The following is a 24,013-nucleotide window of genomic DNA, read 5'->3' on the forward strand; positions in this document are numbered from 1 at the left end:
GTTTTGTTTGTGCAATACTGTTATATAATTGACAGTGCTCAGCTAGGCAAACACTGGAAAACAGTTTGTGCAATTATCTAGGGAAATATATGAAAACTGGAGTAATGACTTGCTATAAAGGCTGCTATATGACTAGGTTCGAAGTCCACAATCGTCAAACCCCAACCTACACCAAAAAGACCCAAATCCCCTCAACCTTCAGATGAGCTACATCCCACTATCCTTTGCGATGGGCTGATAAGTGGATCCAAGATGGCGTAGAAAGTAAAGCTAGGTAAGTGTAGACTTCCCATTATCAGTCCTTTCAGTTGTCTTTTTCAGAGGCAAGGACACCGACTTGACTCCCGTCTGTAACACATTCTGAGAGTAATGAAGGTATAACGTTTACGCCGAGACCACAATATAATGTCAATTCACTTTTATACGTCTGAAAACCGAGCCAAAATTACAGGCCCGGGCAATAACGCTAACGCGCTAGGTGTGAATCCATTCTGCATACGTTTTGGTCAGCTTGCTAGCCAGACATTTAGCGTTAGCAAGCTAGCTTGGTGCCAAAACCAAAGCGATGGGCCCTATTTTGGCTGACGTGCAAACTGCCTTTTCTCACTATGTACTCATGATGAATTCAGCGTCAATAATAATATGTTACTTTTTTATGTTTATTCTCGTAATGTTGTGCCAATGCAATGGTATTGGCTACCATCGCTCAGTGAGTCTTGAGTCTTATCACAATTATTGCTAGCCCTCCTAGCTAGCAACATGTTTTTCCAATCTCATTTGTTTTTAAAGTTAGAAGCAATACATTTACATGGTTCAAATAACTCCGATATTTAATCATGTCGTTGCACACCGATATGTCGCAATCTGAAAGTTGAATGCCTTGATACAAGCTAATGTGAGCCAACTAGCTAGATCGCGCCGCACGACTATTTCACCGTGGTCCCACCAAACATGATGCGAACGAACGCGGAGTCAGCCACAGCTAGCGGTGCTTCTACGGTGTTGTCCATCATAGGTATTAGCTAAAACAAGTAACAAGCTAATGTTAGTGGCTTGCCAACAGACATGGTGCATCTATTATTAACTGACCTGGAATCTCAAAATAGACTGTTTTATATTTGTATTAGTCTATAGGAGTGCCCTTTTTTGGAGCGATCATGCCGAATAGGGCAATGTGTTTTGATCAAACTTGCCGTTAGGTAAGCATCAGCTAAACCATAGATGTAGTAACTAGCTATCTAACACAGCCTAAATATCCAAGGTGGTAGTAGACTACTGCTGATGAGACTAATTTTACCTTGTATTAATGTCGCCCCTTCATTCATCTTTGTTTATTTGAAATGAGGCGTTTCATTTTACAGTAAAAGTATCATTCATACCACTTCTGGCCATTACTTGCAAGCCACATGGTTGTCATTTTGCTCTTTAAAACGGCCATAGCATGCTCATGTCATGTCTTTGGTTGTCTCAATGTCTTGTATATTGACTGATCCATAATAGTAAACAAGTTAAAGCTAATCGACTTAAGATGCCAAACAAAAGTGTTGGCCCATATTTTGGTCATCATACACTCTATTTGCATTACGTGTTCCAACGTGCTGTGAGGGATATTTCCACTACAGTAGTTGTAGAATTTCCTAACATGCTTTGATTGCTCTGGTAACCTGCCTCTGAACCTTGGCCTTATCTGAGGTATTCCTTAAAAGATACTGTTACACACACATTCTGGGGGGTGGCCTTGGTGTTGGTTTAGGCTGGCACTATGGGATGACTAAAACACAGCCTACTTAAGTAACCTAGCTTATACACATCTTGGTCATCGTGAGGGAATTGAAATGTGATTCACTCTGTGGAAACTCTACGTAAGACACTGAGTGGGGTGTTCATTCACTTTGCCCAGAGTGGGTGAAAACGTGCTTCATTATGTTATAAAATACATTTTGCCAAGACAAATCTGATTCTTCGTGTTCTGAATTGCTCAGTTGGTCTTTCTCTAACATATCAATAACCTTTCCAAAAAGTCAGAGAATGCTACATGTCTCAAATTCGATATCGATCTTGCCTCTTTTGTCTTATGTCCTCCAGATTCAAGAAGAAAGATGACGAGTTCAACGGTGAGCCTGTCAGTTTGCCTTAATTCTCACACAGCATCCAGCCTAGCTGATGCAATTCTGTTTTACCACTTTTGTCCCCCTCTGGCCTCCATAGATTTTTAGTCACCCTAGGATACACAAGGGTTAAAACTCCAATAACAACATTTGATCGGATTATGATAGAGACCGGAGGTTTGGACCATTTTAATTAAAAAAATGTTTTACCCATTGGTCAAAATATGCATTTTTGATTGGACACTCTACACTGAGAGCTGACTCAGTCAATGATGGTCATTTAACAAAGACTAGCCCCATGTCTGCTAAAGTAGAGGTGGTGTGTAGTAGGCTACTGTCCTTAGATATAACTGCTGTGGCGTAGTGTGTTGTTTCACTATGGAAGAACTATATCAAACCCTGATAAGGAGAAATAGTGCATTTGTTATAAGTTGCTCCTTGGGCCCGGAGGCCTTTTCTGTTTTTGTTCAAAGCAGAGGCTATCTCAAAGAGGGATGACCGTTCACCAGACACTGCATGTCAGGTTTAATTTCAAGCCTCTCCATGTTCCTCCCAATTTCTGGCTTTGTCTAACGTGCATGAAAACAGATTGTTGCCCATCAGCTAGTGGCCCCCTTCTCCCCTCCAGCTATTTGTCATTTCACTCTGTTGCGGGAGGGTAGCGTGTGTTTCTGTTAGTGACACTGTATCCCTTGAATCCTTGGGCGCCATGGCCAGGCATAGCTCTGTGCTGTGAATAACGCTATAGGACACCACACTCTCTGCAGAGGACAGACACCACCACAACAGCCGCAAGTGTCCGCTAGTGAACTCGACTGCCCTATTGCCTGTAGTTGTGCCTATAGGCCTATTAGGTTCAGAAATACTCCAGTGTCACCTGTAGATAGCATAGCATGCAGGCTATTTTGGAATTGATTTAGGGTACATTTTTGCGCGGCAAGTGTAGACCTCTCAATGCCCCTGTTGCCTGTGTGCTTATAGCCTAGGCTTATTAGGTGTAGAAGTACTCCAGTGTCACCTGTAGACAGCATACAGTAGTACCCAATGTCGCACCTACACACATTTCTTCTATTGATTAAGTGCCCTTGATGGGTCCTTTGCTAACCATTCAATTGTGGCTCGACGCCGCCAGTGGATAACTCCAGTGGCGTTGGCTGCGAGGCCTTTTTGGCGCCTATATGTTACTTAAAAAAACCTGCCTAAAACAAGCTTGTGATATGACTTGCGCTTTTATTATTGAGTCAACTGTATTAAAATGCCTTGGTCAACAACTAAGCCTATATATAGACCTACTGCCACAGAGAAAATACTGCTTGGCCTCTCATCACATTTGTGATGACATCAAAAGAGGATGTGGTTCTTGCTTTAGGGAACCCTACATAGTGCTTTTTCTCTGACCATATTCTAGGCTGTATCACAACCGTCCGTGATTGGGAGTCCCATAAACCGCGCACAATTTGCCCAGCTTCGTCCACATTACTGTTTGGCTGGGGTAGGCCGTCATTGTAAATTCGTTTTCAAATCTTTCCTCATGGACCCCAAGACGGGTCACAATTTTGTTTTAGCCCTGGACCAGTTCGCTTGATGATTAGTTGACTATTTGAATCAGGTGTGCTAGCTGTGGGATAGTTAAAATATTTGACTACTATATTTGACAACCCTAAACTTTGAATCACTTACAAAATTGCTGCCACTATATGACATGAGTACATGGCCTAGAATGCTGTGGTATTGTAAATAGTGCACACCACCTGTGCATTGCTGGTTGTTCCCTAAACCCGCCACTTTCAAAATCCTAACATCGCCAAGCCTCACGTTAAACAACAGTCTTAACTGTAGCTTTTTGTCTTGCCAACGTAGTGGTGCGCACCCTAAACCATGTGGCACAGACAAGAGCCACACTGTACACGATTCTTCAGTTTGTCGTAAGGATTCTCGATACCACGCTGTTTTGCGAAAAACAATGTGATTAGATTGTAAACTGTGGCTCAAAGCAGCCTCACGTTTTCAGTCAGACATTCGCCCTTGCCAAAAGAGTTGAACTATATATAGCCAACATTTTGAATTAATTATCACTGATTGTGAACTTCAGAACTGTAACGATTTGACACTTTGGTTAAAGGCAAGTTTAAATGCATACTAGTAGTCATCGCCCCTGCTAGAGAGTCTACACATTCTGGTTGATTCCAAACAACATCATCTCACTGGCTACTTCTCTGGCAACTTCTCATTGGCTATTGCTATTCACCATTTTTTAAATTTAACCTTTATTTAACTAGGCAAGTCAGTTGAGAACATTCTTATTTACAATGACAGCCTAGGAGCAGTGGGTTAACTGCCTTGTTCAGGGGCAGAACGACAGATTTTTACCTTGTCAGCCCGGGGATTTGATCTGGCAACCTTTCAGTTACTGGCCAAACTCTCTAACCACTGGGCTACCTGGTGTTGCACATCTCACATTACAAGAGTGTTGCAGATTTTGTCAAACGTGTTTGAAAATATTGGGATGATGGGTAGCCCTCAGATTGCATCTCTGACCTGCTCACATTAAACAAGCGTCAGTGACCAGCGCACGGCCCAAGTAGCCAACGACATGGGGATTTTGTCTCTGATCTCGAACTTGTCTGGGACAGCTAAAGATTGTCATACCTTTTATACCGATCTTGTGCCATCCCAGGATATTCTGTAATACCGGCACTGAACACACATTTTCAAACCCCACTGAGCCTCTGTAATCCAAAGGTTAGCAATAACAAACAAGTCCATGTAAAATACAAGTAACTATAACAATTCTACTTGGTCTGCTGCACAAAACAAATACTAGATGTCAAGGCTTTTGATCCAGGAGGGGATTCTCTGCTGTTACCAAGAGAAGCATGATTTAGGAAGAAGCTAACCACTAAATTAGCAAACCAAATGCAGAACTGCAGAGCATTTAGCACAGTTAACTTAATAGTTATAAGATATTAGTTGTATGGAATTCACATTTAGTTGTGAATTCCATACTGTAATTAGATCACCTGGCGCATGTTGCACGACAGATTGACTTACAAGGCTCTGGTCTCTTTGTGTGTTTGTAAACAAATACGTTTATGTGACTGGGGACAAATATGTGACTGGGGACTACTGGTAAGCTTCATAATGAAAAATTGTGACGGGTTAAATTAAAAATGCGATCTTTATCTCCTAACGTATTCCACAAGTTGACTGCAGGTATTTACTTAAAAAGTAGCTACAAATATTCAAATGTATAAATAAAAAAAAACTTCAAAGAAATAGTTTTAACGGTATTGAAAAAAACACCACTTGGCTATTTCCAAATACGATATACCGCCCCAGCCTAGTGTACACCCGGCTTAGGAGCCAGTAGGACTGACTTAGGTTTGTAGTGCCACACATGACTACTTATTTTTTAGCTCTGTGAGGAGAATATAGGTCTATGAACCAATAGTTGGATTCCAAGATATTTCAACTCGTCAAAGCAAGTGTCTACAAATAGACCTACCAGTCCACTACCCCAAGTACCCATCACAGAAATAGCATTGCCTCCCATCTCCCCCTGTCTCTCACTCCGGGGTGAAGTTTTCACTAGGTACAGATCTAGAATCAGCGATTACCATTAGTGGGGAAAATGCTAAACTGACCCACGATTAGTGTCTAGGTGCGACTTAATCCCCATTTTTATCGCTCCTCCCTCTCTCTCCAGACATTCTGTCCCTGAGTCATGGCAGACAGGAGAGCGGAGAAGTCATGTGAAGAAGCCAGCGGATCGTTAGCCAGGCGGGAGTACGAGGCGGCAGTGAGCCACTGCACAGATGCGCTGCTGGCCCTCGGCCCCCCGGCCGCTCCCAGCCCTGGACCCCCCGCATCCAACGCCCCCAACGACACGGTTACCCCCCTCCGCAGCCGCGCCCTGCTCTACAGGATAGCTGCCCTGCTACAGCTGGTGAGGCATGAGACTGACCCGGGAGGCACACCTTTCGGCCCACACCCGTACCCACTCCCTCAGTGGGCATATTGTCCCCTGACCTCTACCCACACAAAAATGGCACTTGTGCACGCATCACACACAAGTTAACTGATACAAATGCACTCACACCAGTTCTCTCTCACAAGGAAAACTAAATTGTGGCCTGTTTTGCACAAGCAGTCATCTAAGTAAGGCAAGACGAGCCAGTAAGAAGTACTCTTTGGTCATATTCCTTCACATTATGACTTAACCAACATGTTTGAATTTGATAAGTGTCTTCAAGTCAAATGTCATAAGCCCATCTTGACTTCGATTTGTTTTCAGAGAACCAGATAAAACGACCAAGGTCCCGCCTCCTTTCATTTCTCTGCCGCAAACTGCACTGTGCTGTTATCTCCTTCTAGCACTAAAATTATACCCCACTACTTAAGCCTCACGATTATAGAGACTACTTAAGTACTATAATTATATTGCGAGTGACTCTGCTCTGAGTAGCAAAGATATCCATTCTGGGCACTTATCTAAGACTCAGTCAGGACTTCTGTCATATTAAACCCTCCTTTATGAGGACAGTCATTCTGCTGCTTTGACTTTGTCTGTTTACTTGTTTTCTTTCTACCTCCAGAAAAACTATGATCAAGCAGATGAAGACTGCAAACATGGTGAGTTGGTAGAGTACTTATCATAGTGAGAACGTGACCCATTGTATTGAAGTCCCATCTCCCGGGTTACACAGTCATATACCAACTATAGAGTTGGATAGAGGATGCACTTGCCATAAAGCCTGTTTTTGCATGGGCTATGCCATGGCGGGCTTTCACCATTTTAAAACTCATAGAAGAAGATGACATTGACTACTTTAAAATCCGGGCTGGGAATTGCCAGGAACCTAATGAGACGATGTTATCACAATACTTGGGTGCAGTTATGTATTTTGATTCTCTGTATTGTGATTTGAATACAATGATTTTATTGCGTTTCGATGTTCCAAACATATTGCTAAGCCTTTGTCAGCTGAAGAGAGAGCATGAGAAAACACATTTTGATCCGTTAAGGAAATAAAAGTGCTAAAAACAAATTGTCTCCCTATTTTTTTTATTTTTTTTAATAAATAAAAAAGATAAGCAATGAAAAAAAAAAATCCTAGAGTTTTGGTGCAGGTACAAAATTTTGTCTTGAAATATTGTTAAAATAATAGGATATATCGTCAAATAATAGCCCAATATGTACAGTTGAAGTCGGATGTTTACATACACCTTAGCCAAATACATTTGAACTCAGTTTTTCACAATTCCTGACATTTAAATCCTGGTAAAAAATTCCCTCTCTTAGGTCATTTAAGATACCCACTTTATTTTAAGAATGTGAAATGTCAGAATAATAGTAGATAATTATTTATTTCAGCTTTTATTTCTTATATCACATTCCCAGTGGGTCAGACGTTTACATGCACTCAATTAGCATTTGGTAGCATTGCCTTTCAATTGTTTAACTTGGGTCAAACGTTTCAGGTAGCCTTCCACAAGCTTCCCACAGTAAGTTGGGTGGATTTTGGCCCATTCCTCCTGACAGAGCTGGTGTAACTGAGTCAGGTTTGGAGGCCTCCTTGCTCGCACCCGCTTTTTCAGTTCTGCCCACAAATTTTCTATGGAATTGAGGTCGGGGCTTTGATGGCCACTCCAATACCTTGACTTTGTTGTCCTCAAGCCATTTTGCCACACCTTTGGAAGTATGCTTGGAGTCATTGTCCATTTGGAACACCCATTTACGATCAAGCTTTAACTTCCTGACTGATGTCTTGAGATGTTGCTTCAATATGTCCACATAATTTTCCTGCCTCATGATGCCATCTATTTTGAAGTGCACCAGTCCCTCCTGCAGCAAAGCACCCACCCAACATGACGCTGCCACCCGCGTGCTTCACGGTTGGGATGGTGTTCTTCGGCTTGCAAGCAACCCCCTTTTTCCTCCAAACATAACAATGGTCATTACGGTCAAACAGTTCAATTTTTGTTTAATCAGACCAGAGAACATTTCTCTAAAAAGTACGATCTTTGTCCCCATGTGCAGTTGCAAACTGTAGTCTGGCTTTTATGTCGGTTTTGGAGCAGTGGCTTCTTCCTTGCTGAGTGGCATTTCAGGTTATGTCTATATAGGACTCGTTTTACTGTGGATGTAGATACTTTTGTACCTGTTTCCTCCAGCATCTTCACAAGGTCCTTTGCTGTTGTTCTGGGATTGATTTGCACTTTTCGCACAAAAGTACGTTCATCTCTAGGAGACAGAACGCGTCTCCTTCCTGAGCGGTATGACGGCTGCATGGTCCCATGGGGTTTATACTTGCATATTATTGTTTGAACAGATGAACATGGTACCTTCAGGTGTTTGGGAATTGCTCCCAAGGATGAACCAGACTTGTGGAGGTCTACAATTTTTTTTCTGAGGTTTTGGCTGTTTTCTTTTGATTTTCCCATGATACCAAGCAAAGAGGCACTGAGTTTGAAGGTAGGCCTTGAAATACATCCACAGGTACACCTCCAATTGACTCAAATGATGTCAATTAGCCTATCAGAAGCTTCTAAAGACATGACATCATTTTCTGGAATTTCCCAAGCTATTTAAAGGCACAGTCAACTTAGTGTATGCAAACTTGTGACCCACTGGAATTGTGATACAGTGAATTATAAGTGAAATAATCTGTCTGTAAACAATTGTTGGAAAAATTACTTGTCATGCACAGAGTAATGTCCTAACCGACTTGCCAAAACTATAGTTTAACAAGACATTTGTAGAGTGGTTGAAAAACGAGTTTTAATGACTCCAACCTAAGTGTATGTAAACTTCCGGATTCAACTGTAACTATCAACAACAACAACACTATTTAAAATGGATGTAGCCCTGAATGTCATTTGCTCGGAGCCATTGCTGCAAAGATGCCTTCTATTCATGTCTATAAGTATAACAGTCCCACTCAACTGACCTTACGTTCTGTTTTTATTGGCAATTAGTGTCATCTCAGATAGTTTCATTGCTATTAAAATCATTCCAGACACAATGATATGCTTAACAAATGTTACGGTTAGAAACGTGTCAACGTTTTGGGTAAATGTCAGCGCTAAGGTTCAGGCTCAAGTTAGAGAATTTACAAGACAAGCGGTTAGCATAACATTTGCATTCATAGCCGTGTTTTTTTTATTTTAAATTTAACCTTTTATTTAACTAGGCAAGTCAGCTAAGAACAAATTCTTATTTACAATGACGGCCTACCAAAAGGCTTCCTGCGGGTGCTGGGATTAAAAATAAATCAAATTTAAATAAAGGACAAAACACACATCACGACAAGAGACAACACTACATAAAGAGAGACCTACTACGACAACATGGCAAGGCAGCAACACATGACAACACAGCATGGTAGCAACACAACATGACAACATGGTAGCAGCACAAAACATGGTACAAACTTTATTGGGCACAGACAACAGCACAAAGGGCAAGAAGGTAGAGACAACAATACATCACGCAAAGCAGGCACAACTGTCGGTAAGAGTGTCTATGAGTGGGACTTCTCCATGCCATGCCATGCCTGCTTGCTGTACCCATGTCAAGACAAGCGGTTAGAATAACATTGGTGGTCATAGCCCTGTGTAGGAGGACTTTACCACACCTTGCCTGCTTCAGTTCAGCAGTTATGCCCATGTCATGTGACATGGGTGGAGATAATGTAGTTTGACGTGATGGGAGTGAGCAAACGTTCCATGCAATGTAGTGCGGTGCAATCATGCACAGTTACGTTCCCCGTCATCCTGTGTGTGTTTATTGCAGTTCTGGCTGAGGAGCTGGCCAAGGGAGACGGGTCATTTCAGGCCAGCCTGCGCTGCATGCTGTTGGACGGCAGCCTGCACGAAGTGGCCGGCCTCCTCTCCAAGTCCCTGTTTGGGGAGCCTCTGGTAAGACTGGCTCCCGGCCTTACTCCACTGTTAACTCTGCCTCTCCAACACCTTCATCTTTTTATCCTCTATCCTCCTAGTTCATCACCTCCTCCTATTTCCCCCTCTTATTTTTCCCCACTCCCTTTTCTCCTTTTTCACATCCCCCTCTTTCTCCTTCTGCCTTTCTCCTTTTCCTCCTCTTTGCCTTTCCTCTTCTCCCTTCACCTCCTTTTTCCTCCTCCCTCCTATGACTGATCTATGGAGACAACAGAGCCATTTAGCTCTGGGAGCAGCTGGAACATTTTAGTTTATTTGACTTTTCCAGGAAATGTCCTCTGGGTTTTCTTTATGAAACAAGTTCTCTCAGCACAGAGTTGTTCATGTTGACTATTGAATCGATATGCTTTTAAGGGTTTGTTGCCATGTTAGTCTCCAGCGTCTTTGCATGAGGGCAAATGCCAGAAAATAGCCAAATATTAGTGTTAAATCTCAATTGACTTAACTTTGTTTTTATTGCTAAAATATGAATTACTTTTCAGATTAACTGACTGTTTCAATTTTATGATTTTATTTTGGCAGTGTGATTTGACATAAGTGTAGTTGAATGAATGGACAGCATTCTGGTGTCAGGAAACAAGTTTTCCTATCACACGAGGAGACTGTCTGTTAATTCAACTCTCAACAACAGATAACATTCAACTGTGAAACGCAAAGCCTGAACACTGGTGTCTTATCTGGCAACAAAAAAGCATAGATATGAAATCAGTTTATTGTTCTCAAGTTGGCTGGAACCAGGGAGAAACAACCATGCTACTGCAGAAGGTATAAGAATCAGAAGCGGCACTTTTATTTACCCTTTTTAGCCCGCCTGTAAATTTGGTTTTGGGATAAACAAATGTGTTATTCAGAGAATTTATTTATGGAAGAATATTTTGAATTGACCAGTGACTGTGCCAAGTCTCTTGATATAGTCTAAAAACCCTTTTGGATATGCTTGCCGATATTGTATGTGTTGTAATGTATTTCCTGTACCTTCTCTTCCTCAGAATGGCATCGTCACAAAGGACTTAACTAGATTAAAAATGCTTCTCTCAGAAATTGAAGTAAGTGTTTGTGTGAGGTGGTCTGGCCTTATGTTGGACTTTGGGCTATGAGTATTGATTATATTTAAAAGTGAATGACACTGCAGATGATTCACCTGTTGCAGTCCCTAGGAGGTCAACTAATTGTTTGAATAGACAATGAAATGTTATTGTCTTATGAATACAATACTTTCTCTCCACCCTCAGGCCATTCGTAGCGAGATGGCCACAGAATATACAGACGACAACGAGGAAGGTGAGCAAGTCATCCTCACTCGAAAAAATGATTTGGATGCATTTATTTATGTAAATGTTTGGACTTAACAACTTGTGCTCAACACACAGTCAGGCTTAATGCTCCGATTTGCTTCAAAAAGGAAAACTCTTAACGCCTGGTTGCGGAATATTGAAAGACGAAGCCTTTTAAAGTTGGATTTCATCTTCACTTTGACTCAAGTCTCAAAAGCTTGACACTCAGTCCATATGTAGGTGGTTATGTACTGTGGGTGGGATGTTTTGTTGATGCAACGATGTCTTTGTGGTCAGAAGTACGGGATGGATGGCAGTTCCGCCCCCCGCCTAGAGGAGTCACCAGCAGTGAGGAGTACACGCTGTGTAAAAGGTAATGCTATTGTGCGTTGCTGACTACGTGTTAACAGTGGCATAAGACCATAGTTCACATAATATATTACAAGACTAGTTTAACAAGTAATTGGCATGTTGTATGCAATCACTTAGTCACATTTGTACATTGAGTGGCCTTCATTTAAAGCCATTGTTACTGTACCAGTATTATGTCCATGCTGCGAACATGGGTTTGCTTTACATGCAACTAAACATTAACACTGTTACCTAGCTAAGCAACTGACACAGGTTTTCAGTGTTGCTTCAGAGGGTGAGGCCCTTTGGCTTCAGGCCCTTGGGTTGGTTTCTCAGACACTATTAGAAATGAAAACCATGTAACAAGTTGACGCCACCTGGTTGAATATCCTGTTGTCCTCCAGGTTCCTGGAGCAGGGCCTGTGTCGCTACGGTGCCCAGTGCACGTCGGCCCACTCCCGGGAGGAGCTGATGGAGTGGCAGAAGCGCTACGCCTCGCGCCTCATCCGCCTCAAGCAGCAGCAGGAGAGCAAGCACTTCACCGAGAACTACATGGAGGCGCTCATCGAGAAGTGGATGAACTCTCTCTCCCCTGAGAAAGTGGTGAGTTAACCCTAGTCTAGTCACTTATCTATGGCCCTGTTAGAATATTATTAAAATACACCCCCCTTACTGGAAGTAATCACTGATTTAACTAGTGGACGATAAGCCGAGAAGCTGGTCATTTTGGGTCTTGTTCAAATACATTAAAACAAGCGCTTCCTTCCTTCCTCCCTTGAAGTAATCACTGATCTAACACACATTGACAGGTGGTCAGATCAGGGATTAGTCCTTCAAAGAAGGGAGGAAGTAAAGATGCTTGTTTTGGAACAGAGCCCCCGAGGCTGATACAGGTGGTAGATGCAGTGCTGTACTTTCAGCATATATTGTTTTTTAGACTCGTTGACACTTTCATCTGTCTACTTATCTCAAATACACTGCCCATTTTTAAATGTACATTCTATTAAGCTGTTATGTCCTCATTTTAGCCTGACTTTTATTTTGTTAATACTCTCCTTAACTTGGCATGGATGATCTTGTGTTCTGTTCCTGCTGTAGCTGAGTGACTATTTGGATGGCGTCAACGTGGAACACAGCTCCAACCTCTCCGTAACGGTCACCACCAAGAAATCAGCTCACTCCTGGACCTTCTCCTTGTTCTGCAAGGTAACAGGGGCTCTGTCTCACTCAATGTCAGCACCCCCAAATACCACCCTATTCCTTATACTTGGCACACTATTCCCTATGTAGTGCACTAGGGAATAGAGTGCTGTTTGGGATTCATCCAATGGGTTCAAATCAAAAATATATATTTCCAAAAGCACCTCACAAGTAGATTTTGATTTGAAATTGTCTGGCTGTTATCCGTAGGCCGTACACGGCCATATCAATATAAGCAGCTTTGATAAAGACTGCTCCCACACGCAGGCTCTACATGTTGATTTTGCCGGCGGTCTGGTCATGTCGACCTTTATCAAGACTTTCTCATATCACAGAATAATTGTGCCGAGGTCGTGTGTGGGAGTAGTTTGTATCATTGACTGAAGTAGTATTTTTTTTAAATTTTATTCCCAGCACCACAACAGGAGACCATGTACTTGTGCGTCTGAACATTCCCTCTCACAGGCCAACGTTTTCATATATCCATTGATATACTCTTCGACTAACTGACTGACTATGCTTCCGAAGAGCACCCACATGAGACGGAAATGATCTGCCTTTTATTTGATTGCCCACTCACACTTTCTTCCCCCTCCCCCCCTAGCCTGTGAGGAAGCTGTACCGCATCGCCCTGCTTTACGACGCCCACCGACCCCACTTCTCCATCACGGGCGTGTCGGTTGGCGATGCCGGCGCCCAGCGGCTGCAGGCGGCGGCCGAGGGCTGCCAGGAGTGGACGGCGGGTGAGGAGGCGCTGGCGGCCAACAACGGCATGGACCACTGCGTCTACACGGTGGTGGTGGGCTTCAGCACCGAGATCTTCGGCACCTTCCGCCAGACCATCGTCTTCGACTTTGGCTCGGAGCCCGTGCTGATGCAGCGCATCATGGTGGACGCCGCCTCCATAGAAGGTTTTCAGTTATGACATACAACCTCAGAACCTCCCACCCCCTCCCTCCCTCAGTAGTCCAAGTTTCTAACATCTAATAGAAAATAAAACTAAAATGACTTTAAAAGAGAAGTTGGGTTATATTGATAATGGGTTGCATTTATGACATTTCTTATAAGGCCTCAAAGTTCTTAGCAATGTAATAGGAGGTAACTGAACTCACCTTATCCACCACAATGTGTAGCACCAACCTGTGGGATATGGCAGCCATGTACAGTGCCTTCTGAAAGTATTCAAACCCCTTGACTTTTTCCAGTTTGTTACGTTACAGCCTTGTTCTAAAATTGCTTAAACACCCCCCCCTCAGTCTACACACAATACCCCATAATGACAGCAAAAACTTTTTTTAAAGTATTCAGACCCTTTACTCCAGTACTTTGTTGAAGCACCTTTGGCAGCAATTACAGTCTTGAGTCTTCTTAGGTATGACACTACAGAATTTAGACTTATTTTACTCAACTATTTCAGAAGTGCAAATGCAATGTCCAATGTTCTTCTTATCCTTTGGTTATGTAAAAAAAAATCTGGTTACTGGCCAGTCCTCATAGCTTTAGTAGCAGGCCAATATTTCCCATGATTTGGGCCAGGTGGAATCTGCGTGGGCAGAATTTTCCTAAGCTACTCTTCCTGAACTGGAAGAGGATTTGAAATAAAGTAATACTTGTATGAATCAAAACATTCGTAACACTGTGAGACATTATTATGTTTACAGACAAATGCATGACAGCTATTGATAAGGTTCTATAGGATTGGAATAACAATATCAGGATTACATAGATCTCTGTGTAAGAAACCTGCAGATTCTGTCTAGCCTTACCCAAAATCCCCTGTGACTTAGAGTAAAATGTATATATGGCCCATGCGGGAATCAAACGCATAACCCTGGTCTTAGAACCACTCAATCAGAACCACTCAAGTGCAGGCCAATATTTCCTGATAACCCTCATGATCAAGTGTCAATATTAATGTTGGAAGGTGTGGTTTTCACAATAAACCCTCCCCTCTCCAGACCTGGAGCACCTAATGCAAGCCAGGCAGCAGCTCCTGATGACGGCCAAGCGCTGGGACCCGTCCTGCAAGACCATCGTGGAGTTCAGCCCCAACGAGACGGTGGACCTGGACCGCAGCCTGCTGGCCCGCTACCAGATCCCCCTGTCGGCCGACCAGCTCTTCACCCAGTCGGTGCTGGACAAGACCCTGACCCGGGACAACTACCAGGCCCGCCTGCACGACCTGCTCTACATCGAGGAGATCGCCCAGTACAAAGAAGTCAGCAAGTGAGTGAGAGCCTCTGTTGTTGTAGTCTGTTTCCAATCGGTTCTATTCTGAAAACCTTCAAGCACTGACAATGGGTTGTATTGCTAAAAATAAACTTTTTAAATAGCACTTCCATTGCTGAAAATGATTGTCTTTTAATTGTAAGGAGTGTGTACTGATTTTTGAGTCTGTTTTCTCAGAAGGGTTGGAGGTTTAGTCAGTCACACCACACCTCTTGATACCTGCAAATAGACATTTTAGTGTAGACAGAGCGACAGTCTGGATTGAGTGGAGACTGGCCCACCACAAGGTGTCAGAGTCGGTCTTCCACAGTGAAAGGGGTTGTGTGTGTGTGCACTGCACACGTGGCCAGGCACACAGCTAAAGCCCTTTTTAATAATGCATATCTCCTCGGCATCCCCAGAGCAGGAAATTTGTTTTAGAATAGAAGTAATTTCTTGTGTATAAACTGAGGCGCCTCCCCAAAACCCCCCTGTAATTCAGCACCTGCTGCTCTCCTCAGTGGAAGGTGAGAAGGAGACCAGGTTATCACAGCAGTCCAACCCCGATTAAGACCAAATAAAAGGCCCCCAAGCCTTCGCTTAGTCACCCGAGTTGAAGTAACCAGGGTTGCCCTCCCCCACTCGTCACTGTTCCCCCTCATCACTGTTATTGTCATTTGCCTAGGGCTGTGGAATGATAGGTTCCTTTTAATCTTCCAATTTAACATTGAGGGACGGTTTCCTGGGAAACAGATTAAGCTGAGTCGTGGACAAGAAGCATGTTCTATGGAGATTGTCTAGTTTAAAGGGCTTTTATGTCCAGGACCGGGCTTAATCTGTGTCTGGGAAGTGTGGCTTCGTGGGGTGTTCATCAGAATAATCTGATCTAGGACCTGTGAATTTCTTGATTTTTTTTCCACATTTTCTTACGTTACAGCCTTATTCTAAAATTGATTGAATTGTTTCCCCCCCTCAATCTACACACACTATCCCTTAACACATGTTGACATTTTTTGCACATTTAGAAAAAATAAAACTGATATCACATTTTACAAAAGTATTCAGACCCTTTACTCAGTACTTTGTTGAAGCGCCTTTGGCATAAATTACAGCCTCAAGTCTTCCTTCATATGACGTGACATGCTTGACACACCTGTATTTGGGAAGTTTCTTCCATTCTTCTCTGCAGATCCTCTCAAGCTCTGTCAGGTTGGATGGGGAGCACAGCTATTTTCAGGTCTCTCCAGAGATGTTTGGTCGGCTTCCAAGTCCAGGCTCTGGCTGGGTCACTCAAGGGCGTTCAGAGACTTGTCTCGGAGCCACTCCTGTGTTGTCTTGGCTGTGTGCTTAAGACATTGTCCAGTTGGAAGGTGAACTTTCACCCCAGTCTGAGGTCCTGAGCGCTCTGGAGCAGGTTCTCTCTGTACTTTGCTCTGTTCATCTTTCCCTCAATCCCGACTAGTCTCCCAAATCCCTGCTGCTGAAAAACATCCCCGTGGCATGATGCTGCCACCATGCTTCACTGTAGGGATGGTGCCAGGTTTCCTTCAGATGTGACGCTGGCATTCAGGCCAAATAGTTGAATCTTGGTTTCATCATACCAGAGAATCTTGTTTTCTCATGGTCTGGGAGTCCTCTAGGTGCCTTTTTGGTAAACGCCAGCGGGCTGTCATGTGTGTTTTACTGAGGAGAGGCTTCCACCTGGCCACTCTACCATAAAGGCTTGATTGGTGGAGTGCTGGTTGTCCTTCTGGAAGGTTCTCCCATCTCCACAGAGGAACTCTGGAGAATGATGATTGGGTTCTTGGTCACCTCCTGATTAAGGCCTTCTCCCCTGATTGGCCAGTCAGACAGCTCTAGGAAGAGTCTTGGTGGTTCCAAACTTATTCCATTTAAGAATGATGGAGGCCTCTGTGTTCTTGGACCTTCAATGCCGCAGAATTGTTTTGGTACCCTTCTCCAGATCTGTGCCTCGCCACAATCCTGTCTTGAAGTTTTACGGACAATTCCTTCGACCTCATGGCTTGGTTTTTGCTCAGACATGCAGGACATTATATGTAGATTGATGTGTTTGCCTTTCAAAATCATGTCCAATCAATTGAATTTACCACATGTTGGACTCCAAGTTGTAGAAACATCTCAAGGGTGATCAATGGAAACAGGATCCACCTGAGCTCAACTTCCAAGCCCCATAAAGGGTCTGAATACTTATGTAAATAAGGTTGTTTTTTTTAAAGTTTGTTTTTTGTCTAAACCTGTTTTCTCTGTTATTGGGTGTTGTGTGTAGATTGATGTGGGGGGGGGGGAATATAAAAAACATTTTAGAATAACAAAGTGGAAAAAGTTAAGGGGTCTGAATACTTTATGAACTGTAATTGATAATACACAATAATATTATGCTATAGACTATATTATAGATATAATGTCCCTGTCAAATACTCTCCCGGTATTGCTGTCTCGACAAGAGATATTGATCTCTGAGAGAGTCATTTTGGCTCTCCATGAACCACCCATGACTACATGGCCCAACTCGTGTCCTCTTTCTCCTCAAACCAATGATTATTCAACGATCAATCTGTAATGCTCTCTAAGGGCCCGAGCTTACCTAAGGGACACCTGAAGCTGAAACATATGGTCCAAGTCCGTGCCACTCTGCTAAAATCGAAAGTGATGAATTGGTAGATTTTCATGCCAAACAGAAGATCCTTCTACCCAACACAAACATGTTTCTACCACTAACAGCTGTCTATGTGAATGCCTCTGGGCAAAAAGTTTGTCCTGTAAACCACATGGCAAAGTTAGGCCCTCTTCGGATCACAACAACTGCTGTTTACATTTAAATAATGTGAAATGGTCAAATTTCTAGAAGTGAAGCAGTTACATTGATTCCACCTTATTCCAGTTAAACATGGTGCATATTTTTGACACGGCAACTCCAGTCCCATTTCATTGCTATCTATCTTTGCTACCGTCCCACCCTCTCCCCTCCCAAGTTCCAACATCAAAGTCGCCTCAGCACTGGATAACAATGCTAATGTCCATTTCTGGCTTACTTCGCTTAGGCCTACTCTCCCCTTTCATCAGTCACATTTATCCTTTTCTAACCATGCTAATGCTCCCATTCCTAACCTCATTTCTGACTAATGACGCTAACTATCCTCTCCCACCAGGTTCAACATCAAAGTCAACCTCCAGCTGGTCACCAGTTTCATGCTGACGGGCATCTCGGGTGGCGCCAAGTACGCCCAGAACGGGCAGCTCTTCGCCCGCTTCAAGCTGACGGAGACGCTGTCGGAGGACACGCTGGCGGGCCGCCTTGTCATGACCAAGGTGAACTCTGTCTTGCTGCTGCCCCTGGCCCGCCAGGAGTGGTGCAGCCAGCCCCCGGGGGTCAAGGAGCGGGTCTACGAGGCCTGCATCGAGGAGAAGACCAAGGACTACATCTTCCTGCGGATATGCAAGGACTGCTGCGAGGAGCTGGGCTTGATACCTGATAGGGAACTGCAGGTACGGACAAAAGAAATTGTTGTATAACACTGTGTGATTGACATAGCAACAAGTTGCTACAGAAGAGTTGATTGGTTAGAATATATTTTATTTTTCAACTTAGATTTATAAAATGGCAGCTGCCACAATAGGTGTTTGTCTATTTATTTTTGTGGGTAGGTTATTGGTTGAACGGATCCAAAGTCCAGTATGGAGTCAGTGCCATTCTAGCCTTGTTGCAATATGGAGGATGTTTGTTACCTTTTAGTTCAATACAACACACAATCACATGGGTGAGGTCTATGCTTTTGAGTCACAAGGACTTCTCCCTTGACATGGAGTCATACTCGAAAAGCTTGTTCATGTCCCATGTCACCACGGACAGAGGAGATGGCATAGAAATTATTCTCTGAGTCGGGTGAATGGTTTAAACCTCTTAAAGGCCCACCACCCCATCCTTTCAATCTCCCATTCCATTGTGTCCTCTGCCATTTTGAGAGTTGAGAAATCATTAATGAAAGCCTCACCTCTCCACCTCGCCAATGTCTGATGCTTTAGCGAAAGCAAACTCTCAGGGTGAAAGGTCCCCGTATCGATTACCACTTCACAAAGGTTAGCGCCGTCAACAGCAAGGCTGGCTCTCCAGGGAAAATTGCACTCTGCCAGCGCGGTGAGAGATCCAGATTACTTTGCCCAGTGGCGGCTGAAGGCTGATCTTTCTCTCCGGTGTGAATGATGGGTTGGTGGGGGGAAAGCGAGACCCGGGCATGAGCAATTATCCAAACAAGCCTGTTGCTGGGAAAATAATCTGTCCGTCGTGTTTTGGAGCGAGCCGTTTGGTTGCCTTTCTATCTCTTTGCTCTTTGTCCTTATCATCTTGCCATTTAGAATGTCTCTCTCTCTCCTCAATGTTTAAAAATATATATTTTTAATCATAAATCTTTTTCTTTCGGTGTCCTTTTATCCCTCGTTCTCCACACTTTACTGCTGGCTACTGTACCTGTTAGCAGCTCATGTCTGGCTAAGTGATTAGGACAGGGCCTGTGGCGATGGGGGAATTAAAGCTAGCTATCTAGCCACCCTGTGGAAACCCACGCTATTATGAAATGAAACAGCAGTTTGTCAGGGGGAGAACGTGCCACCTAGCCTTCCCTAGTTATCAACGAAGACCCTTGATTGCCAAGCAGACTGACCGCAGATAAAGAACAAATGTAGGGACGGAATCACGGAACCTAGACAATATAACTGAATTCAACAATCAAAACAATTGTTGAACTTTGTGTAGCTGTTAGCGACGACGCTAATGAAAAATATATTGGTCGACGGAAAGGCTTTCCCCAAAACCTTCTCAGTTAAGCACAAAGCAGCCTATGCTTACCTGGAAGAATATCATGATTATTTGCATTAATCCAGTAGGTATGTGTTTGGCAAATTCTACCATCACGTGTGCTCTACAAAAACATCCCCAGCCTCTTTCTAGGTGCGCAAGGGAATTAAAGGGTAACTACACTAGGGCCGTATTAAATCCGCAATGCGGTGGGAGGACACGGAATCACAGAAGTGCACAAGTTTATCATAAGACATGAACAGAATGCATTAATGATTCGGTATGTAGCCGTTAGCGATGATGCTAATGAAAAGTATTCAGGTAGATGGGAAAGCCTTTCCCAAAAACCTTCTCAATTAAATGTTAACTACACAAAGTACCCTATGCTTACCTAACAAAATTATATCCAGTGGCTATTTCTTTTGCAAACTCTACCGTCACGTGCGCTACAAAAATATATCTAAGCAACAGCTTCTTCCTAGGTGCACACTGAAATTTAAAGGGTAATAAGTACACAAATCTACATTTCTCAACGTTTTTCCAGGACTCAAAAGTGGTTTCCTGATATGGTTTGAGTATTATTGTGGACTTCAAACATCCAATTGAGTTGTTTTTCTATTTAAAAAAGAGTGAACCTGAAGAGGGGGGGGGGGCTGTGAAACATAAGACAGATTTCATAGGACCTTTATAAATGGCTGCTTGTCAATGAAAAGGAGTGAGGGAGATCAACAGTTTCAATTCGTAACAACCATTTTAGCATTGTGTTGATAGATCATTGAGTAATATGTCAGTTGTGCAGTTGTTTAGAGCCAATTGTTTCCAGCTGAGCATCCTCTAAAATGGCTCTTTATTTAGTCTCAACACTTGGATTGAGTGACCTAAATAAGTGACCACACTGACTGCTTCTGACCTGACAACGACAAACCAAGACCACTTCTGTCTTCTGGCCGTGGCCACACTGTCCATGAGGACCCACTCCTGTGTTCCCCTCTGCCCCAGGTGGAGCTGCAGTTTCAGTTGAACCGCCTGCCCCTGTGTGAGATGCACTATGCTCTGGACCGCATCAAAGACAACGGCATCCTGTTCCCAGACACCAGCCTTACCCCCACCATTCCCTGGAGCCCCAACAGGTATGCATGTACGCGCACACACATTTCCTGGAGCCCCAACAGGTACGCGCACACACAATCCTTGGAGCCCCAACAGGTACGTGCGCGCACACACAATCCTTGGAGCCCCAACAGGTACGCGCGCACACACAAATCCTTGGAGCCCCAACAGGTACGCGCGCGCACACACAATCCTTGGAGCCCCAACAGGTACGTGCGCGCACACACACAATCCTTGGAGCCCCAACAGGTACGCGCGCACACACACAATCCTTGGAGCCCCAACAGGTGCGCGCGCACACACACAATCCCTGGAGCCTTACACACACACACACACACACACACACACACACACACACACACACACACAACAGGTATCCACACACAATCCCTGGAGCCCCAACAGGTACGTGCGCACACACACACAATCCCTGGAGCCCCAACAGGTACGTGCGCACACACAATCCCTGGAGCCCCACCAGGTGCGCGCACACACACACAATCCCTGGAGCCCCAACAGGTACACACACACACACACACACACACACACACACACACACACACACACAATCCCTGGAGCCCCAACAGGTACACACACACACACACAATCCCTGGAGCCCCAACAGGTACACACACACACACACAATCCCTGGAGCCCCAACAGGTACACACACACACACACACCCTGGACCCCAACAGGTACACACACACACAATCCCTGGAGCCCCAACAGGTACACACACACACACATCCCTGGAGCCCCAACAGGTGCGCACGCACACACACACAATCCCTGGAGCCCCAACAGGTACACACACACACACACATCCCTGGAGCCCCAACAGGTACACACACACACACACACAATCCCTGGAGCCCCAACAGGTACACACACACACACACCCCAACAGGTCCCACACACACACACACAGGTACACACACACACACAATCCCTGAGCCCCAACAGGTACACACACACACACACAATCCCTGGAGCCCCAACAGGTACACACACACACACACACACACACACACACAATCCCTGGAGCCCAACAGGTACACACACACACACACACACACACAACAACACCCTGGAGCCCCAACAGGTACACACACACACACACACACACACACACACATCCCTGGAGCCCCAACAGGTACACACACACACACATCCCTGGAGCCCAGGTACAACAGGTACACACACACACACACACACACCCTGGAGCCCCAACAGGTACACACACACACACACACAATCCCTGGAGCCCCAACAGGTACACACACACACACACACACAATCCCTGGAGCCCAACAGGTACACACACACACACACACACAATCCCTGGAGCCCAACAGGTACACACACACACACACACACACACACACACACACACACACACACACACAGGTCCCTGGAGCCCCAACAGGTACACACACACACACACACACACACACACACACAATCCCTGGAGCCCCAACAGGTACACACACACACACACACACACACACACACACACACACACACAATCCCTGGAGCCCCAGCCCCAACAGGTACCCCACACACACACACAATCCCTGGAGCCCCAACAGGTACACACACACACACACACACACACACACAGGTACACACACACACACACACACAATCCCTGGAGCCAGGTACACACACAGGAGCCACACACACACACACACACACACACACACACAATCCCTGGAGCCCCAACAGGTACACACACACACACAATCCCTGGAGCCCCAACAGGTACACACACACACACACACACACACACAATCCCTGGAGCCCCAACAGGTACACACACACACACACACACACAATCCCTGGAGCCCCAACAGGTACACACACACACACACACAATCCCTGGAGCCCCAACAGGTACACACACACACACACACAGCCCCAACAATCCTGGAGCCCAGGTACACACAGGTACACACACACACACACACACACACACACACACAATCCCTGGAGCCCCAACAGGTACACACACACACAATCCCTGGACCCACAACAGGTACACACACACACACACATCCCTGGAGCCCCAACAGGTACACACACACACAGGTACAGGTACACACACACACACACACATCCCCCTGGAGCCCCAACAGGTACACACACACACACACACAATCCCTGGAGCCCCAACAGGTACACACACACAATCCCTGGAGCCCCAACAGGTCAACACACACACACAATCCCTGGAGCCCCAACAGGTACACACACACACACACACACACAGCCCACAGGTACACACACAATCCCTGGAGCACACACACACACACACACACACACACACAATCCTGGAGCCCCAACAGGTACACACACACACACACACACACACACAATCCCTGGAGCCCAACACACACACACACACACACACACACACATCCCTGGAGCCCCAACAGGTACACACACACACACACACCCTGGAGCCCCAACAGGTACACACACACACAATCCCTGGAGCCCCAACAGGTACACACACACACACACACACACACACATCCCTGGAGCCCCAACAGGTACACACACACACACACACACAATCCCTGGAGCCCCAACAGGTACACACACACACACACACACACACACACAGGTACACACACACACACACACAATCCCTGGAGCCCCAACAGGTACACACACACACACACACACAGCCCCAACAGGTACACACACACACACACACAATCCCTGGAGCCCCAACAGGTACACACACACACACACACCCTGGACCCCAACAGGTACACCCTGGAGCCCCAACAGGTGGACACCACAGGTACACACACCCTGGAGCCCCAACAGGTACACACACACACACACAGGTACACACACACCTCCCTGGAGCCCCAACAGGTACACACACACACACACACACACACACACAACAGGTACACACACACACACACACACAATCCCTGGAGCCCCAACAGGTACACACACACACACACACACAC

The 24,013-nt window shown here is 44.9% G+C and overlaps 1 protein-coding gene across 4 annotated transcripts in view; it reads left to right on the forward strand.

Annotated features, from left to right (window-relative positions):
• Positions 1-165: 165 nt before the first annotated feature.
• The window catches only part of LOC112265093 (probable helicase with zinc finger domain), a 76,414-nt gene continuing 52,566 nt past the window's right edge, over positions 166-24,013 (forward strand). For 2 of the 4 annotated variants that reach the window (XM_042302255.1, XM_042302264.1), the window contains exons 1-14: positions 166-274; positions 2,086-2,114; positions 5,815-6,054; positions 6,704-6,740; positions 9,904-10,028; positions 11,057-11,113; positions 11,300-11,348; positions 11,639-11,714; positions 12,097-12,295; positions 12,791-12,898; positions 13,497-13,803; positions 14,851-15,118; positions 18,271-18,607; positions 20,913-21,043. In XM_042302255.1, the coding sequence (XP_042158189.1) occupies positions 5,833-6,054; positions 6,704-6,740; positions 9,904-10,028; positions 11,057-11,113; positions 11,300-11,348; positions 11,639-11,714; positions 12,097-12,295; positions 12,791-12,898; positions 13,497-13,803; positions 14,851-15,118; positions 18,271-18,607; positions 20,913-21,043 (1,916 nt within the window). In that variant the 5' untranslated portion in view covers positions 166-274; positions 2,086-2,114; positions 5,815-5,832. The remainder of the gene's footprint in view (positions 275-2,085; positions 2,115-5,814; positions 6,055-6,703; positions 6,741-9,903; positions 10,029-11,056; positions 11,114-11,299; positions 11,349-11,638; positions 11,715-12,096; positions 12,296-12,790; positions 12,899-13,496; positions 13,804-14,850; positions 15,119-18,270; positions 18,608-20,912; positions 21,044-24,013) is intronic. The other 2 variants (XM_042302263.1, XM_042302256.1) reach the window with 2 other exon arrangements.

Source organism: Oncorhynchus tshawytscha, linkage group LG02, assembly GCF_018296145.1.
Source record: "Oncorhynchus tshawytscha isolate Ot180627B linkage group LG02, Otsh_v2.0, whole genome shotgun sequence".
Classification (NCBI taxonomy): Eukaryota; Metazoa; Chordata; class Actinopteri; order Salmoniformes; family Salmonidae; genus Oncorhynchus; species Oncorhynchus tshawytscha.